The sequence below is a fragment of the Anser anser genome (assembly GCF_964211835.1).
Source record: "Anser anser genome assembly, chromosome: 14".
In the NCBI taxonomy this organism is placed as follows: Eukaryota; Metazoa; Chordata; class Aves; order Anseriformes; family Anatidae; genus Anser; species Anser anser.
In genome coordinates, this window is record NC_139735.1 from 8,652,063 (window position 1) to 8,669,061 (window position 16,999).

Here is a 16,999-nt window from a genome sequence, read left to right on the forward strand (position 1 = left end):
ACAGGGAGTGCCAGTAATCCAGTTTCTTCGAGGAAAATTCAAGTACCCTAAGAGTCCTTATTCCTCATCTGATTTCTCTCACAAATCACAGGCTGCTCCCTAATGCAATTTTCTGGAGCCTAAGAATCATAAAGTCAAATACAAACAAGTCTAGTGGAAAATCTCTGATGCTAATCTTGGCCTACGACGTATTTTTAACAGGCGCTGAATTTGTGCGCCGGATTATCCAGATGGCCATACAGGAATCATCCTGATAGGATTAAACCTTTGTGCTGAACTCTGCTCCATCTGTTCTCGGAGGTTTGCCTATCGCTATCAGAATACGAATTTTCAGCCTATGTTTAGCACCAAGACTGAAAGCGCCTGTTCACCATACACACACACACATGTGTATGCACAAACATATCCTTGAGTACTTGATTAGTAATGTGAGATGAAGTTAGCCTGAAGTTTACCACTAAAGAAACATATTGGTTTTATTATTTGTTTGAAGAACAAAGTACGCAATATCTAAATTCAAACAAAAAAGCATTTCTGTTGTTGTTCTGGGACTTGTTCAATTCATTAAACCATAGTATTGCCATAAATTTATAGATGAAGGCATGACTAAATATAAAGCAGCAAGGCTCTTCATCTTTGAAATCTATTAGTGTATGAGAATGTATGACACAATTGCACTTTGAAGATATCATGGTTAAATATTCCAGATTAAAAAACAGCCAACAACGAAACACATGCGTGCACACAGCGTTGGTAGCTGTTATTTGTGCCTCGATCCACTCACAGGCCAGGAACATAAAAGTAATAATCAGTCCCAGTAAAGAAAAGCTTATTCCCATTACTGTTGCTTTCTGCTTTTATTATCTATTAATGACAGTCTTCTGCATTCATTGTTGCAGCCTGCCAGATGCAGCAAAGATCCATATTCATCATGTGCAAAAACTGTGCTCAGGCTGTCTCTGTGACAGGTTAGGCGGAGCTGCCAACCGAGAGACCCAGGTCCGATGGATGGCCTCAGGTTTCCAGGCCCTGGGCCAAAGGAAAAGGTAGGGAATCCGGCTTTTCTGTAAGAAAAGCATCGCAATGGTCAGAAGGCTTCACTAAATTGCTGTTCTGGCCAGAAATGTACTACAAAGCAATGACTACCCGGGGTGGGAAGGATGGATAAGAAAAATAAACAAATTTTTTGTTACTGTTGTTGTTGTTATTTGGGAGGTTTGCTTCAGGAATGCAATATATGCTCAGCCCATGTTTGCGATGGCAGCGGGACAGAGATGGAGAAAAGGTAACCTGAACTGAATTTCAAGCAGAATCCCTCTCTGCGCTGCAAAGACTGAGACCCCCTTGTCTCTCCTGTGCAGTGTCTTTCAGACCGTTTCCTCCTCTGTTCTTTGTGTTGCACTGAATGCAGGGTCAAGCTCCCCCTCCCAGCCATTTAGGCTTTACTTGCAAAAACACCAGCATAAAAATATATTTATAGTTCATAGTATCTGTCCAGCAATGACACCACATAAAACCAGCATGCTGAAAATCTGAGGAGGGAGTACTTTGGACTCAAGCCTACAAACGCTTAGAGAAGTTGTTCTTTCAATGTGTCTGATAAAGTCAAGCTATGTTTATATTTATTTATTTAGGGCCATATTCAGACCACCTACTTCAGACATTGCAGCATGTAAAAAGCCAGACTCCAGCTCTGGCTGAGTCAGGCTGCCTAAATTAGGATCTCCTTTCCTTTATACAATGGGCAGAAATGGGCAGTCACCTCTGGACTTCTGGAGACCCGGGAGCTCCCCCTTGGCTCCCAAAAGCACCAAGGGACCACAGCAAGATGAAACCGTAATACCAGAGGTAGGAAGCAGCTAGAAGTAAGCCTGTAAGAAATATTTGGCAGCTGATATTGACCAGGCACCTGGCTTCAGGCTTTCCAGCAGACAACTCTGTCCTCTCAGATGCACAGCTGGATAAAAAGGCAGTACCCACAATCACCCCCAAGGTCATAACCCTTGGAAGGTTTTCTGCTGCACAAGAAGCAGACGTATTTTTCCCCAAAGGGCTCCTAACCAGAGTTGCTTTACCTTTCAGTGCTATGAAGGGCCGTATCTGATCAGATACTGTATTTTTGCCCCTTCACACCCTCAAATAGGCCTGGAAGTTGAGCAACGCTCTCACCTGAATGTGCTGCTGCAGAGCGCTGTGACCTCAAACCCCAGCCCGCAAACTAAAGCCGCAGTTTGGAAGACAAGCAGCTCTGTGGTCAGGCCTGCAATTTACCTCCACGTTCTGGCCTTCCCTTTCAGCGTGGATCAGATAACACCAAACCTATGAATTCCATATGCAGGACCGGGTTTTCAGCAAACAGCAACACGAGCTGTACGTGCAGTCCCCAACAGCAGGGGAGATTTAGCAAGCCTGCTGCCACTGCACAGCACAAACAGGGACCTCTGTGGGAAAAACGTTTTGCTCTTGTATGGGGTAAGTACAGAACCTCTGAGAGAGTTGCCACAAAGAAATAATGAAAAGGTATTTACCAAAAATAATTAATTCTGAATTTCCTTCTATTGTTAACAGACACTTAGTGGTAGTACACTAAAAAATACACACTTTAAAAGTATTTGGGATGAGAGTTTTGGAAGCATCCAGCTCTCCAGTGATTCCAATCCCACTAAACACCTAAATGCAGCTTTAGGCACTTTGGCGCTTTGAGTTTGACTTTATGTCCAAGAAAGTTCCAAATGATTGCTTTGGGGTACCTACATTTTGGGGTGACCTTCTGACCCACAAAAACAGAGCAGAAGTTTAGAAAGTCCTAACACCCACGTTATGAAGGACTGCATCTTGTCGAGCATCTCACAGTGCCCCTTGCACCTTAACTTGCAGATCTAATTGTATAAAGTACTTTTGAGAAATAAAGTCAAACTGCTAAACTTTAGAGAAGTTTTTCATAAAACTTTTTAATCTTTTTAATAAACTTCCTAACCCTACCCACTTCACTCAATGAGGTCATAAACCAGTATTGCTTATATTACAGTCACTTTCACACTAAGGATTTGTTTTGTCACAAAGTGAACTATAAATTCATGGAATGAAGGTGGGAAACAGAAAGGACTAATTGTGACACGCAGAGCTTTCTGGTTATGCTCAGCAAACAGTTTGGGCTGAGATTTTCAGAAACACTTTATGAAGTTGTACCACTGGCTTTAATGAAAGCACACTTTTCCCAATGCTAGGCACTCCTGAAACTCTTGTATTCTGGATTTGGGCCAAACACAAAGCTTGTCTCCATTCCAATATTAATTATTAGTAGTTTATTTTTATTCTTTATTACTAACATTAATAATTTTCAGATGGCAACCCAGATTAGAATAACCATTCCAAACTTCCCACCCTGGTGGGTTCCATTTTCTGCATCAGTTTCCTAGTTTATGCTATTAACTCATTTCCTTGAATGTGGAGGAACTTTGTGAAATACTCATTTTGCTGGTGAAACTCTCAGCAGGCACCCTGCGATGGAAGCGAGAGACTTAAATGCTCACACTGGTCTTCTCTCAGTTCAACGAGAAGACATGCAACCTGAGATGCAAAAACACTGAGTTCATTATTTGTGAAGTTTTCTAACCAGAATATTCCACGTGACAATTTGGTGGAAAATTTTCAAATACACAAAATTTAAATCCTTAGACTGTCAGCACTCAACTGATTGATAGCTTTGGATATAATGGGAACAGAATCCTCTCAACATCACTGATTGCTTTGGCCTGTTCAAATACTGGGGTATACCTAGTGTGAAAGATTTGGAAGTGTCCAGATACTGGCAAAGTTCTGTGAACACTGGTCTTTGATAATCGTGACCTTTTTCAGACAAATCCTCAAAACATCACAAGTTCCTGGCCTTTGTTTACAAATCGCAATTCACAAAATCCTCTCCTTTGTACTCTGCCCATATCAGTAGGGGACTGAAGTGAAAAAAAATTTTGCCCAACATAATAAAACATTACATACATATACAACAAAAACATTAAGTCGGAGTAATTTGTTTAGAAATAATATTAACCATATTACAGTAACATAATGTTTTGTAATTTACTGGTGTGCACATTTTGGAAGATTAGAAAAACAACGTTTGGCAAAACTTCACTGCCATACGGTGCGACATCTAGCAAACATTTCTCTAATCCTAATGTCATTCTTCTCTCCTATGATGCCATTGTATTAGTGACATGGTGGCCAGCAAAGCAAATTGAAATGTAATGAATGCTCATTATCTATGAATATTCATTGCCTATTTGAGTGCTACTGAATGTTCTCCTGTATTGCTAGCTGTGAAGTTTCTGCCAAACAGAGCAGCTAAGGTTTTTCTACATGCATTACCGTACTCCAATTCCTCTGAGGTCTGGAGGAAAACCTCAAACCTTCAGAAAGCAGTTGGGCCAGCTCTACAAATACGAGTCAACTCTCATGGTGATTGGAAAATTTCCATCTGAACTTTTCTCTCTTATCAGTCTGTTTTGCTGTAACAAAACATATTTTTACACAAATCTCTATCAAATTATAATGCCAGTTTTCCCCGTGTTTTCTTCTTTTTTGTAATTTTGGGAGCACACTTCTGAAAGCTCCTCTGGGAAATTCACAAAATGCATTCTATCTTCATCCAGGTACTATTTTTCCATGAATTCATGACATTCTCATAACAATAGAGGGTAACAACATATCACAGCGTGACATCATTTAGATATTCTGGGGGAAGGGCTGTTTTATTTTTTATGCGTTTGAAAAACATAAAGGGCACCTGCTCATGGGTAGAAACTGCCACACCTTATCTGTTTAAAATTAAGGTGTCTCCTGCTTCTGGTTTTTTTTTTCGGTTTTTTTTTTTTTTTTTTTCAATTAGATGTGATCTCTAATGAGTGACTGTCAAGCAGGAATTCTTTCTAACTATGGTAACTTGAGTACCCAAACTTGACTTTTCAGGAGACATTTCCATGGCCATTACATAAAACCAACTCTTTTTCTTAAAGATTAAAATACTTCAGATGGTCTCTCTTAAGTCTCCTGTGACATGGCAGCAGGAGTGTTAGTACATACATGTTATGAAATAATGCCTGAATGATGAAAATTATCACAAGCTCAAAACTCCAACTTCATTAAACACTTGCAGCCTAATGGCAGAAGTGAAGTTCTGGAATCTCCTTCCCAAATCAACCATCAAAAATATGCCTCCCAAGAAATTGTTTAAATCTTGTTTTCATTTAGCTTCAGACTAAAAATAAATTTTGAAGCATCAAAATTGCTGCAACCAGATATTCTAAACTTTTAAGCACCTCTCCTTAATGACTGATTTATGACCTAGACAAATAGAAACAGAAGATTTTCTGCTTTCTGTTTGACGTGACTGGCTGGGAGAAGGGTAGCTCCACCCTCCCACCCACCCAGTTCTTGTGAAATTCTCAGTAATGGCCAAAGAAGAAGCAGGGGTACAGGCCTGCAGGCAGCTACTCAGCTCTGGTGAAGATTACAAAAATCATCAGCACAATTCAGTGGGGCGTAATTTAGTGAACACATTTTGGAGCCGTGTGAATCAGAGCTCTGCTGTGTTTTGCTAACCTGAAGGATAGTGTTTTCACTCCTGAAGGGACCATTACAATCACACAACCTGGCATCCTGCATAGCACCAGCCAGAAAACCTCATCCAGCAGTTCCTGGGCGAGGAATTACTCAAGCCCATAACCTTTCCCTGACCTGATGTATACCATTTAGGAAGAGACCAGGTCCTGGATTAATATTGGCAAACTACAGAGAATCTGCCACAGTTTTGGCATTTGTTTCAATCGTCTCTGGAGGTAAAATATTGCTGAGGTCATATTGTAGTCTTTATTTACTTAGAGATTTTCTAAAGTGTAGCACCTTAACTTTCTGGACATGTTTTGTCTCTTCGGAGGGACTCTACCTCCATCTGAGTACACATACTGGAGTAATCCACCCCTGATGTGTTCGCTTATATTAGAAACATACAGTAAGGCCACAGGGCAGTGAAGAGGTTAATATTATACACTTAGTGAGGTCAAGCTCCAAGAAGACATAGCAAGCCATTATGTAAAAAAAATTGCCTGAATTTATGAGTCACTGCATTTATGAAAGAACTGATATGAGAAAGACAACTTGGCAAAAGTAAAGAAAATGATTTCCAGCTTGAAGTTTTGCAATCCTTCAGTATATCAAGGCTCACTTACTGTTATTACTATCCATGTTGTGCAATGTTCTGAAAGTCACATTTTTTCCCTTGTGTATGCATAGAGATGTCCAACAACCCTAGGTACTCTTCCCTCATAGAAAATAAATTAGAAAGCAGACGTAACTCAGAATAACATACAAGATCCCCTCAAGTAGAGTGGTAGGATCCTAATATTTTTTTTCAATATTTTCCTTCTAAATAATAAATCAAGCCAACTGCATTCCTCTATATGGAATGATATGGTGCAGAAAAAGCCTGTGTGTTTATATTTTTCACATAATCATGAAAACATTCCTAAGTGAGGCACTAAGATATAACAGGTGCTTCCACCCATAGATGCAATGAGACAAACATGAAAGTTTCTTTGTTTAAACTGCACCAGTTTGTGAATGTAGTAGTCCTTGACTTTGCTGGACCTATACCATCTGAGGGACAAAATGTAATAAATTTTGGACACTAACCTTCTTTCTTAACTTGTTAATATTTTTGCCTTCAGTCATTATTCTTATATTAACAATTTCTTCAACAAGCACAGACACATGCAACACCAAGGCATTCTGGGTTGAATCAAAATACTTTATAAGATGGGGAAAAAGCTTTCCCTTTTATTAACCAAAATAGAAAAAATATATAGTCTACTAAGGCACAGCCTAGCAATCTTAGTGGCAAATCTGTGCACATGCACACAGCGGTGTCTGTGGGATCTCAGATTGACTGGGTGGGCAGGATTGGCAAGCAAACCTCTTTAAATGCCCCACTGCTGACAAGAGGATCTACCTGATGTACCCACCTGAGGCACAGAAACTACTACTTTTCATTTACTGTGGGATGTTTTGCACCTGCAGGTAGCAAATAGTCTGAATCATTCATTAATATCATGAACTAAAACAATATAGCAAAAGCTTGACAGCCTCAGGTACCGTAACATAAGGACCAAATAATCCAGCTATATTCTATAATTTCTACTACAAGGCAGCCACTAACATATACATATAAAGATCTCTATATATTTCATATTAAAACAATGGCTGGACACTACTTTAGAAATCATGTTTGTCTTTGCTTCCATCTTCAAATTCTGACACCATGTCTCATAATTTGTCTCTCTTTCTACCGTGAATCTTTTCTCTTTTGCTGCTGTTGAGCTGACTCAGAACCAAATCACCACCAAACCTCAGCACCACCTAGTTCTTTGGTGCTCTCCGACAGAGGAGGAGGAGGAAGGAAAAGTAAAAGAAATAAAACCGTCCCTTTAAAAAAAAAATACAAGCATTTAAGCTGCTTGTCAGTCGTCTTCCTGACAAGGCCACTTGAATGTATTCAGGAATATTTGCATAAATGCTCACAGTGAGTTCACCGTGGCAGCTAGCGCTAATGGTACATAAAGTAATTTAGTCACTTTTCTTAGGCATCCTGTCAGGGTGATAAGCACCCCCTTCTTTGCCTTGTTGCATATTAGATCATTAGATAATAAAGTGTTAGAGCATGCAAACTGACAGGGTCTCAGGGACTATCATTTTTCGAGGGCATTGCATTCTGCCAGTGAGGAAAAATAATAGAGAAACTGATGCTGCAATTGGCTTTACATTTTTTTAGAACCATTCAGAGATTTGGGAGAAAAAGATTTTTTATTTTTTTTATTTTGCAGTAATAACTGAAAACTTTGCAGACAGCTGCAGTAGTGGACTTCATGCTGGTAAACTTGAAAAGGGTTGTTGCAAACCCTGTCAGAACTCCCTCTTCCACAAGCTAGTCACTTAAATTGCATTGGAAAGATTTTGCTTTTAAAATTGACACCCTGGGACGAACTACAAGCTGAAACATATTCTACTGGTTGGGGTCTATTGGCTCTTCACTATATATCTTAATATACGTGTACAATTTAGAAAGGTCAACCACACCAGCCTTCTGGTTTACCATAAATATAAAACAAGTGAGGATCCAACTATTTGTGAATGAAAAAGTGATAATTACTGAAAACCACAGATTGCTGTGGCTTACCCTATTTATACCACACAGAGATGCATGAAATAATTTGCCTTTGCCAGCTATTACTCTTGAAAGATAGATATATGTATTTGAAATATGAGCTTCTTAACCCACTGGTTTCAAGGAGGACAGTGTGTGGAAATGAAACCATGATCTAGGTTCCTAGTTATATTCAGAGATATGAGATATGAAATGGAACTTTCCTTTTACTGCCTGACAAGCAAGATATAAATAGAGATGTGTTGCATGTCCCAAAAATAATCCAGGCTACCTGCTAATGAGATGGTAAAAACCCAAATGCGGAGACACTAGTCTCCTGAGTGGCTCAGCAGGTAAAGCTTCCTTTCTAGCTTTTTGGCATCCAAAGGCTTTTTTAGATGTCACTTAAGCTGCAGCTCCATGTTAAAGAGCAGCATGTCCCAACACAGCTTTGGAAGGAAAAATAAACTGGATATGATCTAATGAAACTAGGCAACCAGCACACCTTCTTCATACATCCCCTCTCTTTCCCAGTCTCAGTCCTCTCACAGTCAGGTATTCATCACTATTGTGATCAAGTATCTGATTTAAAGAGTCAAATATCTAGAAAAGTGCACGGAAATACATTTGGTCAAGGGCATACTCCAGCATTTCAAAACCTGTGACCAGAAGTTGCTCAGCAGAGCAGTAAACCAGAGACAAACAAGCCATGTCTCTGTTAGTTTCTGATTCACCATTTACAAATACTGTTCAGGTCAATCTGTCCTCCCCCTGAGGGAGCCAGGAAAGCTGGAAAGAGGAAAGACAAACAAGCAGTCTTTTTTACTTACACATGAAGATATTATTCAAGATAAAAATTGCAAAACCAGGAGGATAATAATATACTTTAAGACTCAAAGTAAAACTGAAAATTAATTTCAGTGAAGGAAACTCTCATCTGCTCCAACAGGTCTAAAGTTCTTGGTGGTTGCCCAGAATTCAACAGCATTAAGCCCAGTTGAGACTTTGCCCACTTTTTTCACTCAGTTAAGTGTTTTAGACATTCAATACTGACATTTAAAACAGTTACTGGATTTTTTTTCATTATTATTATTTATTTTGCCATCTCCTGGGACACAAATATGCATAGAATTCCTGGAGAGATGGATTAGAAGATTTAGCTTAAAAAGAAAGACTCCACCAAGCCTTTGGGAAAAGTGTAATTTTGTAGTATGGAGGTTACATTCAAAAGTAAGAATTTATTAGTGGTGGCTTTATGAGGTTGCTTAAGAGGTGTCGGAGAAAGTAGATCAGAAAAATCACCTTTCCCACCAAATGTACACACGGAGATAGTTTGCAGATGTTAGCTTTTAATGGTAGCACAGTAACCAGAGTTTGTATAAATACGTAAGCATAGTATTATCTTTTTTTGCTTCTTTTTGCTGGCAGAATCTTTCAGGTAGTAGGAGTGGTAAAATGGGATGCTATTACACCATGCACACAAATCGGAACATTTATAAGTATGAGAAAATAAGTATTGCCTTGACCAAAAGCATGCACTGAGAAGACTGCAATGGGGAAAAAAAATCCTACACTAGCTGGAATATAAGCTAAACATTAGAGGTTTTTGAAAGACTAGACTTAATGGAAAGATTACAAAGTTGCACAGAGTGAAGTTTCCTTTTGTAATGTTCTGCCTCCTGCTAATTAATAAAGACAGAGTTCGTACATTCCTTACAAAAATTCAGCAAAAAAAATTATGACAGTGGTTTGTTTATTAAATTAGGTTGTTGGCAGGATGAAAAAAATTCTATAACATGAATTATAGCTGAAAATGGCTCATAGCCTACATAAAAAGTTGGAGCTAAATAAATACAGATGTAAGTTATGTTTATATAATGAGAAACGCTGCTGAGCTAAGAATTTTAGGTTAGTAAGTGTGAACTACAGACCTGATTCTGCAAACACTTATCAATACCCTCAACTTTACTGACACAAGAAGCCTCATTGATCCCAACAGGACCATATGTGCACATAATCTTAAATATATGCATAAGTGCTTGCAGGACTGATGCTTGAAAGCAGGAACAGAATAGAAAGCTATTTCCACAGGAATCCACTGAGTAGTAGAAATTCATACATTTGCCCATTTCTCGCTATTAATAATTTCTTTTAACATATCTACTGAACATTATTTCTGAGTGGCATTCACTTTCCTGGAGAAAATTTTATCTGGTTTCTTCAAACTCTTTGGAAAAATCTATTTAATTATTCAACAGATCCTTGGCAAATATTTGTGAAACAAACCAGCATAAAGGACTAGAGCCTTCTACACTCAACAACTTCAATAGAGGCTGAGGGCACACATCTCTTAGAGGGAGCAAGCACCTATTGAATTAGGATTACAAACAGCTTTGAAGACAAAGAGTTTTTCTACCAAGCTGGAATGGGGAAAGGGGAGTGAAATGCCCTCTGTTTTTGGTGTTTGTTTTGTTGTTTTGTTTTATTTTCAGCAGTAGTCATCAACTTTGAGGACAAAGAGCAAAACAAAATGTTAATCAAATCCAGATTTTTCAATGTGCATTTGTACTCAACAACTCCCATTTTAAGCACCTACAGTCACCAGCAGATATTCTCATCCAGGACCAGTTGATTTTCTGGAAAAGATTACTATCCTCAAGGCTACTCCCAGTCACAGCCCCCATTCCACCCTTACTGGTGTTCACTGTGCTTTCAAACAAGCCAGCCAAATTGCCTTGCACCATTTCTCCTTCAAACATTTCAGCAAAATAAGCCAGACTGGCAAAGAGTTATTGCTGAAACTGTTAAACTCAAATGGACTACTTTAAATTGAAGGAGATTAAGGAGCGATCAGACTATCTTGGCTGGCATGTCTATGGTAGAGATTAGCCTCCAGCAGGGAGGAGAGGCCAGCAGCTGTGGCATGCGAGGAACAGCAACTTCCTCAGCTGGCACAGCTGGAGCCAGAAGAGAACATTCGTCCATGGCTTGAGTAAGCAGATGGATTTCCAAAAGGGCTCTGCTTTCATTATAACAATTCAAAGAAACAGCTGGATCTCCTAGAGAGCCCTGCAATCTGTAGATAATAGTAATCCAATCCCAAATTTGGGTGCTGAGCACTTCAGAAAATATGCAACATCCTTTAGATGCACAGTCAAAAATCAAGGCAATTTGGAAAAGGTCAGTTTTGGGTACCAAACAGACTCAACCCAAAAATAAATAAAAAATCACCGTACTTCACAAACACACAGAATAGATTCTGCACCTATATTTGTCTACTAGTTTGTCATTTAACTACACTTAGTGCTGACCTAGTTGAAGAATTCCACTTGGAGGCCAGTCCCAAAGGGAATGATTGTTACACAACAATTTGAAACCAGTAGTCAGAGACAGAAACCAAATAAATCCACATTTAAAGTAGCAATGCCAACCAATGAAAATGATATGCCTACCATGTTCCAGATAAGAAGGCGTACCTTCCGAGGGATCGAGTCTTCGAGCTCTCCGCCCATGTTTAGAATTGTTGTGCACAAACATATTGTCCGACACTGCCAACACATGGCCATCAACATTGACTGTTGTAGACACCACAACCTGCAAGCACAAGAGCAAAATGGAGGAACATTCAGATACATATGTATGTTTTTTAAGCACAGAGTGTAATAAACTCAGTTAAATAAATAACAGCTGGGAGCTGTAGAAAATTGCATAGCTATTTCACATAATAACTGGTGCTTATGCTGTACAAATCTAACAAGAGACGCTATTGATGAGTGGGTCTTTGGCATCGAAAGCTTTTGATGCAGTTTTAAGTCAAATTGCAGAGTTTGTAGCTGCATGGCAGACGGCACACTGTTAACCATCATTTTAACAAGAGGATCTTTATTAAGTATTTTTCCCGTATGTACAAGGGCAGCTGTGTTTCACCCTAAATTATCCTTCAGTTTCCATGCTCAAGTAGATAGAGCTGTTGACATTGCAAATGAGAATCAGTTCAGAATAAAAGAAAACAAAAGTGTAGTTTGTGAAGTTGCAATTACAGTTGCTGCATTCCACCTCCCTCCCTCCCGCCATCTACACTGCTCCCTGCTCGGTACAGTGACTACAGGTTGTTTCTCCTGAGCTCTGTCTCAGAGGGTACTAATAGGTGTGTTCATTCGTATATGCATGCAGGCTAGACAGTGGGGATTTGATCTGGAAAACATAAACCTATTCAACCAGCGTTAGCATTATTTGTATTTCCTAATTTATCTCAACGTCAACACCTATGACTTGGTTTGAGGCGAGGTTGTGGAGCCCTGCCCTGGAGGCAGGGTCTGATGCTTCTGCTCTCCGGGGGCAACCCAGGGTGGGAGAGGAGCCAGTATGAGGGGAGCAAATGGGTAAGTGTTGGGTCAAGATTTAGGAGCCCCAACTGCTTGGAGGGGTCCCGAGGGACCTCTGAACCTTGAGGCTCAGCAGACACTATCCAAGAGGAAATCCCTGTTCAGGCTTGGGGCACCTGAGCCACAATCTGTAGTGAAGGGAATGACAGGGGGGTGAGCAGGACAAGTTCCCAGCAGAGCCACAAAATCATCACCTGGGGTTTCTTCCTAACCCAGGTCTCCTTCCACCCCACTCCAACCGTGCAATGTTGCGGCCTCCCTGGCTTTTGTTCAGCTGCCCCCTCCCACAGCCTTTTCCCAAGCAAGTACATCATTATCGGGGTTTTACCCCAGCCAAGGGTTTGGCCTTCAGCCGACTGCTGGTTTGCCAGGAGTACACGCTGCCTTCGAGAACTTCCACTAAAACAATCAGAAGAAATGACCTACACTTCTCCTTACATTAAACAGGGAAAGGGATTAAAAACTGAAACCCACAGAGATATGTTTATTCATGCGACCTCTTACAACCAAATATAATAATTGTCTGTTAATTGCAGTTTCAGCTCCCACCTCATGCTTCGACATGTGAAACAGCAATCAGCAGCTCCTGTTTAATCCACCTATTATGTTGACTAATTAACTTTGCTCGACAGTTTATTTCTTCCTCCATTATCAGCCCCTGTCAGCCGCAAGCACACTGCCGCAAAGGGGGACCTCAGCCCTTTTGATTGATCACCGATAGATTGACATGCAGATTAATTTAATTAGAATCACCTCACTTGAGAAATGAAAGACAATGGCAAGGAGGCTAATAGATCTGCTCTTATAATGAGGCAAGCCTCCAGAGCCATGGCAGAGGATTTCTGATTTATTTTGCTGAATTCCCCAGTCGCTCTGAAAGGCTCTTGCTTTAATTGTTCTTGGTTTTGAGAGGCTTTAGCCTCTGAAGAGGTGAAATGCTTTACAAGGATTGGCAAACATTGCTTCAACTCTCTCAGGAAGCTTCTGCCTCTCAAAGTTGGTCAAATGGGGACACTTAAAGGATCGCTTACAACATTTCAATTTCATCACTTGAATTGAGTTTAAAAATTTAAACAAAATATTTTCCACCTACTTCTGACCACCTATAAAATGCTTAAAAATATAAAGTAAGTGAAGTTGCTCACATGCCTATAACTAATCCCAAAGTTTTGTCTCTAAAAAGAGGAATACAAAAGAGAACAGTTTACATCTAAAGGATCTTAAAACCATCCCTCAGAATGGCATTCCAGGCAGTAGATTTTTGTCTGTGTTATAAGTGAAAGATATTAAAATACAGAATAAATGATTCAAGAGCTCTTACAGATGGAAATTTGGGAAAAAGAAAGCACCAAGTACTGTAGGTAAGTTCTTCTGAAATCAAACTACAGAAAAAAGAAAAAAAAATAAAAAAAATCTAAAAAAAGCCCTGTATATAAAATTCCAAAAGGGATTTCAAAAGTAATTTATCCTTTGCATTCCTGAGGGATAGAATAAAGTTTATGATATTTTCAATAAAATATGATCTAATAGTAAGTGGCTCAGGGTTTGCAATCTTACTTGTACACTTGCATCCATTGTAAATTCTTTGCAACTGGGATTTTGAGCCAAATCCTTAGCTGACATTGCCTGTCATAGCTCCATGATTTATACCTCCCCCTTATCTTCTTCTATGGGTCTGCTAAGAAAATTAATACTATTGCAATTAATAAAAACAACTACAATGTCAAATACTTCCCCCAACCCAAAAAACATATAGGTACATACATATTGCCCACTGAAGCTGATCAATCCTGTGCTGGAACCCAAACTTTTGAACATTTCTAGAAAAGGCATTCCAAAAACTAACAATTCAAGAGTAATAATAGCAAGACAGGTCCCCGACTTGTGAAAGACACGTATGTAAGTAGCTGTCTCTATCCATGCACATTTCTAGGGAAGAACTCATGGAAACAATCCTAGTGAGGTCACTTTTATGGGAGTAAAGCTATATTTGATTTTTCCCCCTCAGGTTTCCAAAATTCTTGATGTGACAGATTTTGAATTACTTAACAGTGTCTTCCTACCTGCCTCCTGAGTTTGATTTACTACAAAGAGACCACATTGGTGTGGTTCCTCAGTGTCGTTAGCAGAAGAAACTATAAAAGGAATCCCCAAGAGAAACTGTTTCCAGTGTCAGGAAACGCAGAAAAAAAAAAAAAAAGAAAAAAAAGTGGTTACTCTTATGTGTCTGTCTGAAAAAAAAAATGATTATTCATACTGCACTTGTAAGAAACAGCAAAAACTGCTTAATGCTTTAAACACAAAATCTCATTAATTCAAGAATACTGAAGATATACTGCACTAACGAAATATTAATACCCCTAATTATTAACAGAGAAAAAAAATACTCCTTGAATATTGTGTGCCACAGTTACATACTTGGATTGCTGCAGAGCACTTACATACTTACAAGTTCTGCTCATATTTTTTAATCTAAAAAAATACTACACTCTCCTCATTTTGATTTTGAAATGATTCGGATATGTTCAAGTCAAAGCACATGCTAAAACTAATTTGTGGAGAAATCATAAAATTAGGGGGAGGGGAGAGCCAAAGTAGATGTGGAATGGGCACTGAGGTATCCTAAAACACAGACCATAGCAAGAGGGAAAGGCACACTACAGTTTAATAAATGATTAATGAGGTGCTGACACATTAATGTAAGCACAGGGACAACCAGGCCTGCCAAATCTCAAACCTTTCCAAATTTTGTCAACAAAACACAGTTTTAATTTGGGACAGGCAAACACGGAAAACGATTTTGAGCTTTAGCTTCAGCCCTTCATAGATTTTGAATTTAAATCCTGTATCAACATCGGAGGAGACAGGGGTATGAAAGAAACACATTGGTTTATAACTTTGTTCAATGAAGTTGGCACTATCAACTGCATTAACGTATCACAACTCTATGAATTATTCTGACTGCCATTAAATAGTTCGGTTGTGAATGCTTTGGAGCTTAGTTAAAAAAAAATATTCTGAGACCAGGAGCCTGTAGATCAAGCTATTTATCCACGTTTAGCACTCAGCCTGTTTATTTGTTATAGTACCTCACCTAATATATCAAAATTAAGCATTGCATGACTCCTCATTTTTAACCACAGCCCATTAAGCTTTGCTAACTGATTAAGACATAGCATGTTCCTTGTGCTTTCAATTTTCTCCAGTGTACAGTGAGGGTTCTGATATTTTTGTGATGTCCCCAACATCCAGTGGCATAGGCAGAGAAAATCTGATTAAGATGATTTCCAGCTTTAAGCTGTGTCATTAGTGTTAAAACTGTAAATCCTGCATTTGCTGCTCTTCTGAAAGCTATGCAGAAATGGCTCAAGCAACGTCTTTATTTTCACCACCACTTGGTGACCTCTTCCTACAATGTCTTGACTTCTTTATACTAGTAACTAAAAATTTCTTTCAATTTAATAAGACATTTGAAAATGTGTCTAACTTAAAGCACATAAGTACAATACATTCAGTAATTTTGCTCACATGCACAAGGCCAGGCCAGGTGCTTAATTACCTTGTTGAATTGGGCCACAGCTCTCACTGCTATTTTCCAGACTTTTTTTTTTTTTTTTTGGCCTTTACCTTCTCTGGGGATGAAGCCTTGCATGTCCAAATTCCATTATCAGGGATTCATGAAGCATCATCTCTTTCTCTTATGCAAATTTGCAATAAGACACAAGTGGCTTCAATTCAAACATGAGTGGCAGCATCCCATGGAGGCAAACTAGCAGCCTAGGCTGGGGAAGAGCTTGTGCTAACAGCATCAAACAGTGTGGCAATTTCCAAGTGACTTTCAAGGTTTTCATAATAAACAAATGTTTGGGGTTTTATACAGTGACTCAGTCTGAAAAGTTTCCTCTAAATTAAAACTCGACGTGTCAGTTTGCAAGCAGTTGTGCTAAAACAAGAACAAGATAACTGGGGCACCTGGGTTTCATTAATTACAATAATACACAAAACTGTTTAGGTTGTGTGAGTGCTGAAAAACAAAATCTGGCCAGAATTCACCCATGATACCACCTACTTATTACTATTTCTGCTGACTGGGGCTCTACAGCCCATCGTACCAAGACTGATGACTTGTGACAAAGAATGCAAAAACAGACTGAGCATCTGCTCCACGGGGTTTTTGGAATAAAAAGGTAAGGTTGGACTGAGGAGAAAATAAGTGGCACTGCCAAATGTTTTGTGCAATTGGGCTGATGAAATACAGAGATGAAGTAATTTTCTTCAGAACAAATGAGGAGCCTGTAGCATAGCTGAACACTCAACTCAAGTCTTGAGTCCTTGCATAGACAGCACTTGCCTTTTTCTCTCTGACTATCTCTGCTGCTAGAGACACAGCTAACACAGCCAGGGCGAGCACTGCTCC

The 16,999-nt window shown here is 39.3% G+C and overlaps 1 protein-coding gene across 16 annotated transcripts in view; it reads right to left on the reverse strand.

Moving 5' to 3' along the window:
* The window catches only part of EBF1 (EBF transcription factor 1), a 312,296-nt gene that overhangs the window by 121,886 nt on the left and 173,411 nt on the right, over positions 1-16,999 (reverse strand). For 11 of the 16 annotated variants that reach the window (XM_083799058.1, XM_083799062.1, XM_083799055.1 and 8 more), the window contains one exon: positions 11,650-11,791. In XM_083799058.1, the coding sequence (XP_083655184.1) occupies positions 11,650-11,791 (142 nt within the window). The remainder of the gene's footprint in view (positions 1-11,649; positions 11,792-16,999) is intronic. The other 5 variants (XM_083799060.1, XM_083799057.1, XM_083799054.1 and 2 more) reach the window with 1 other exon arrangement.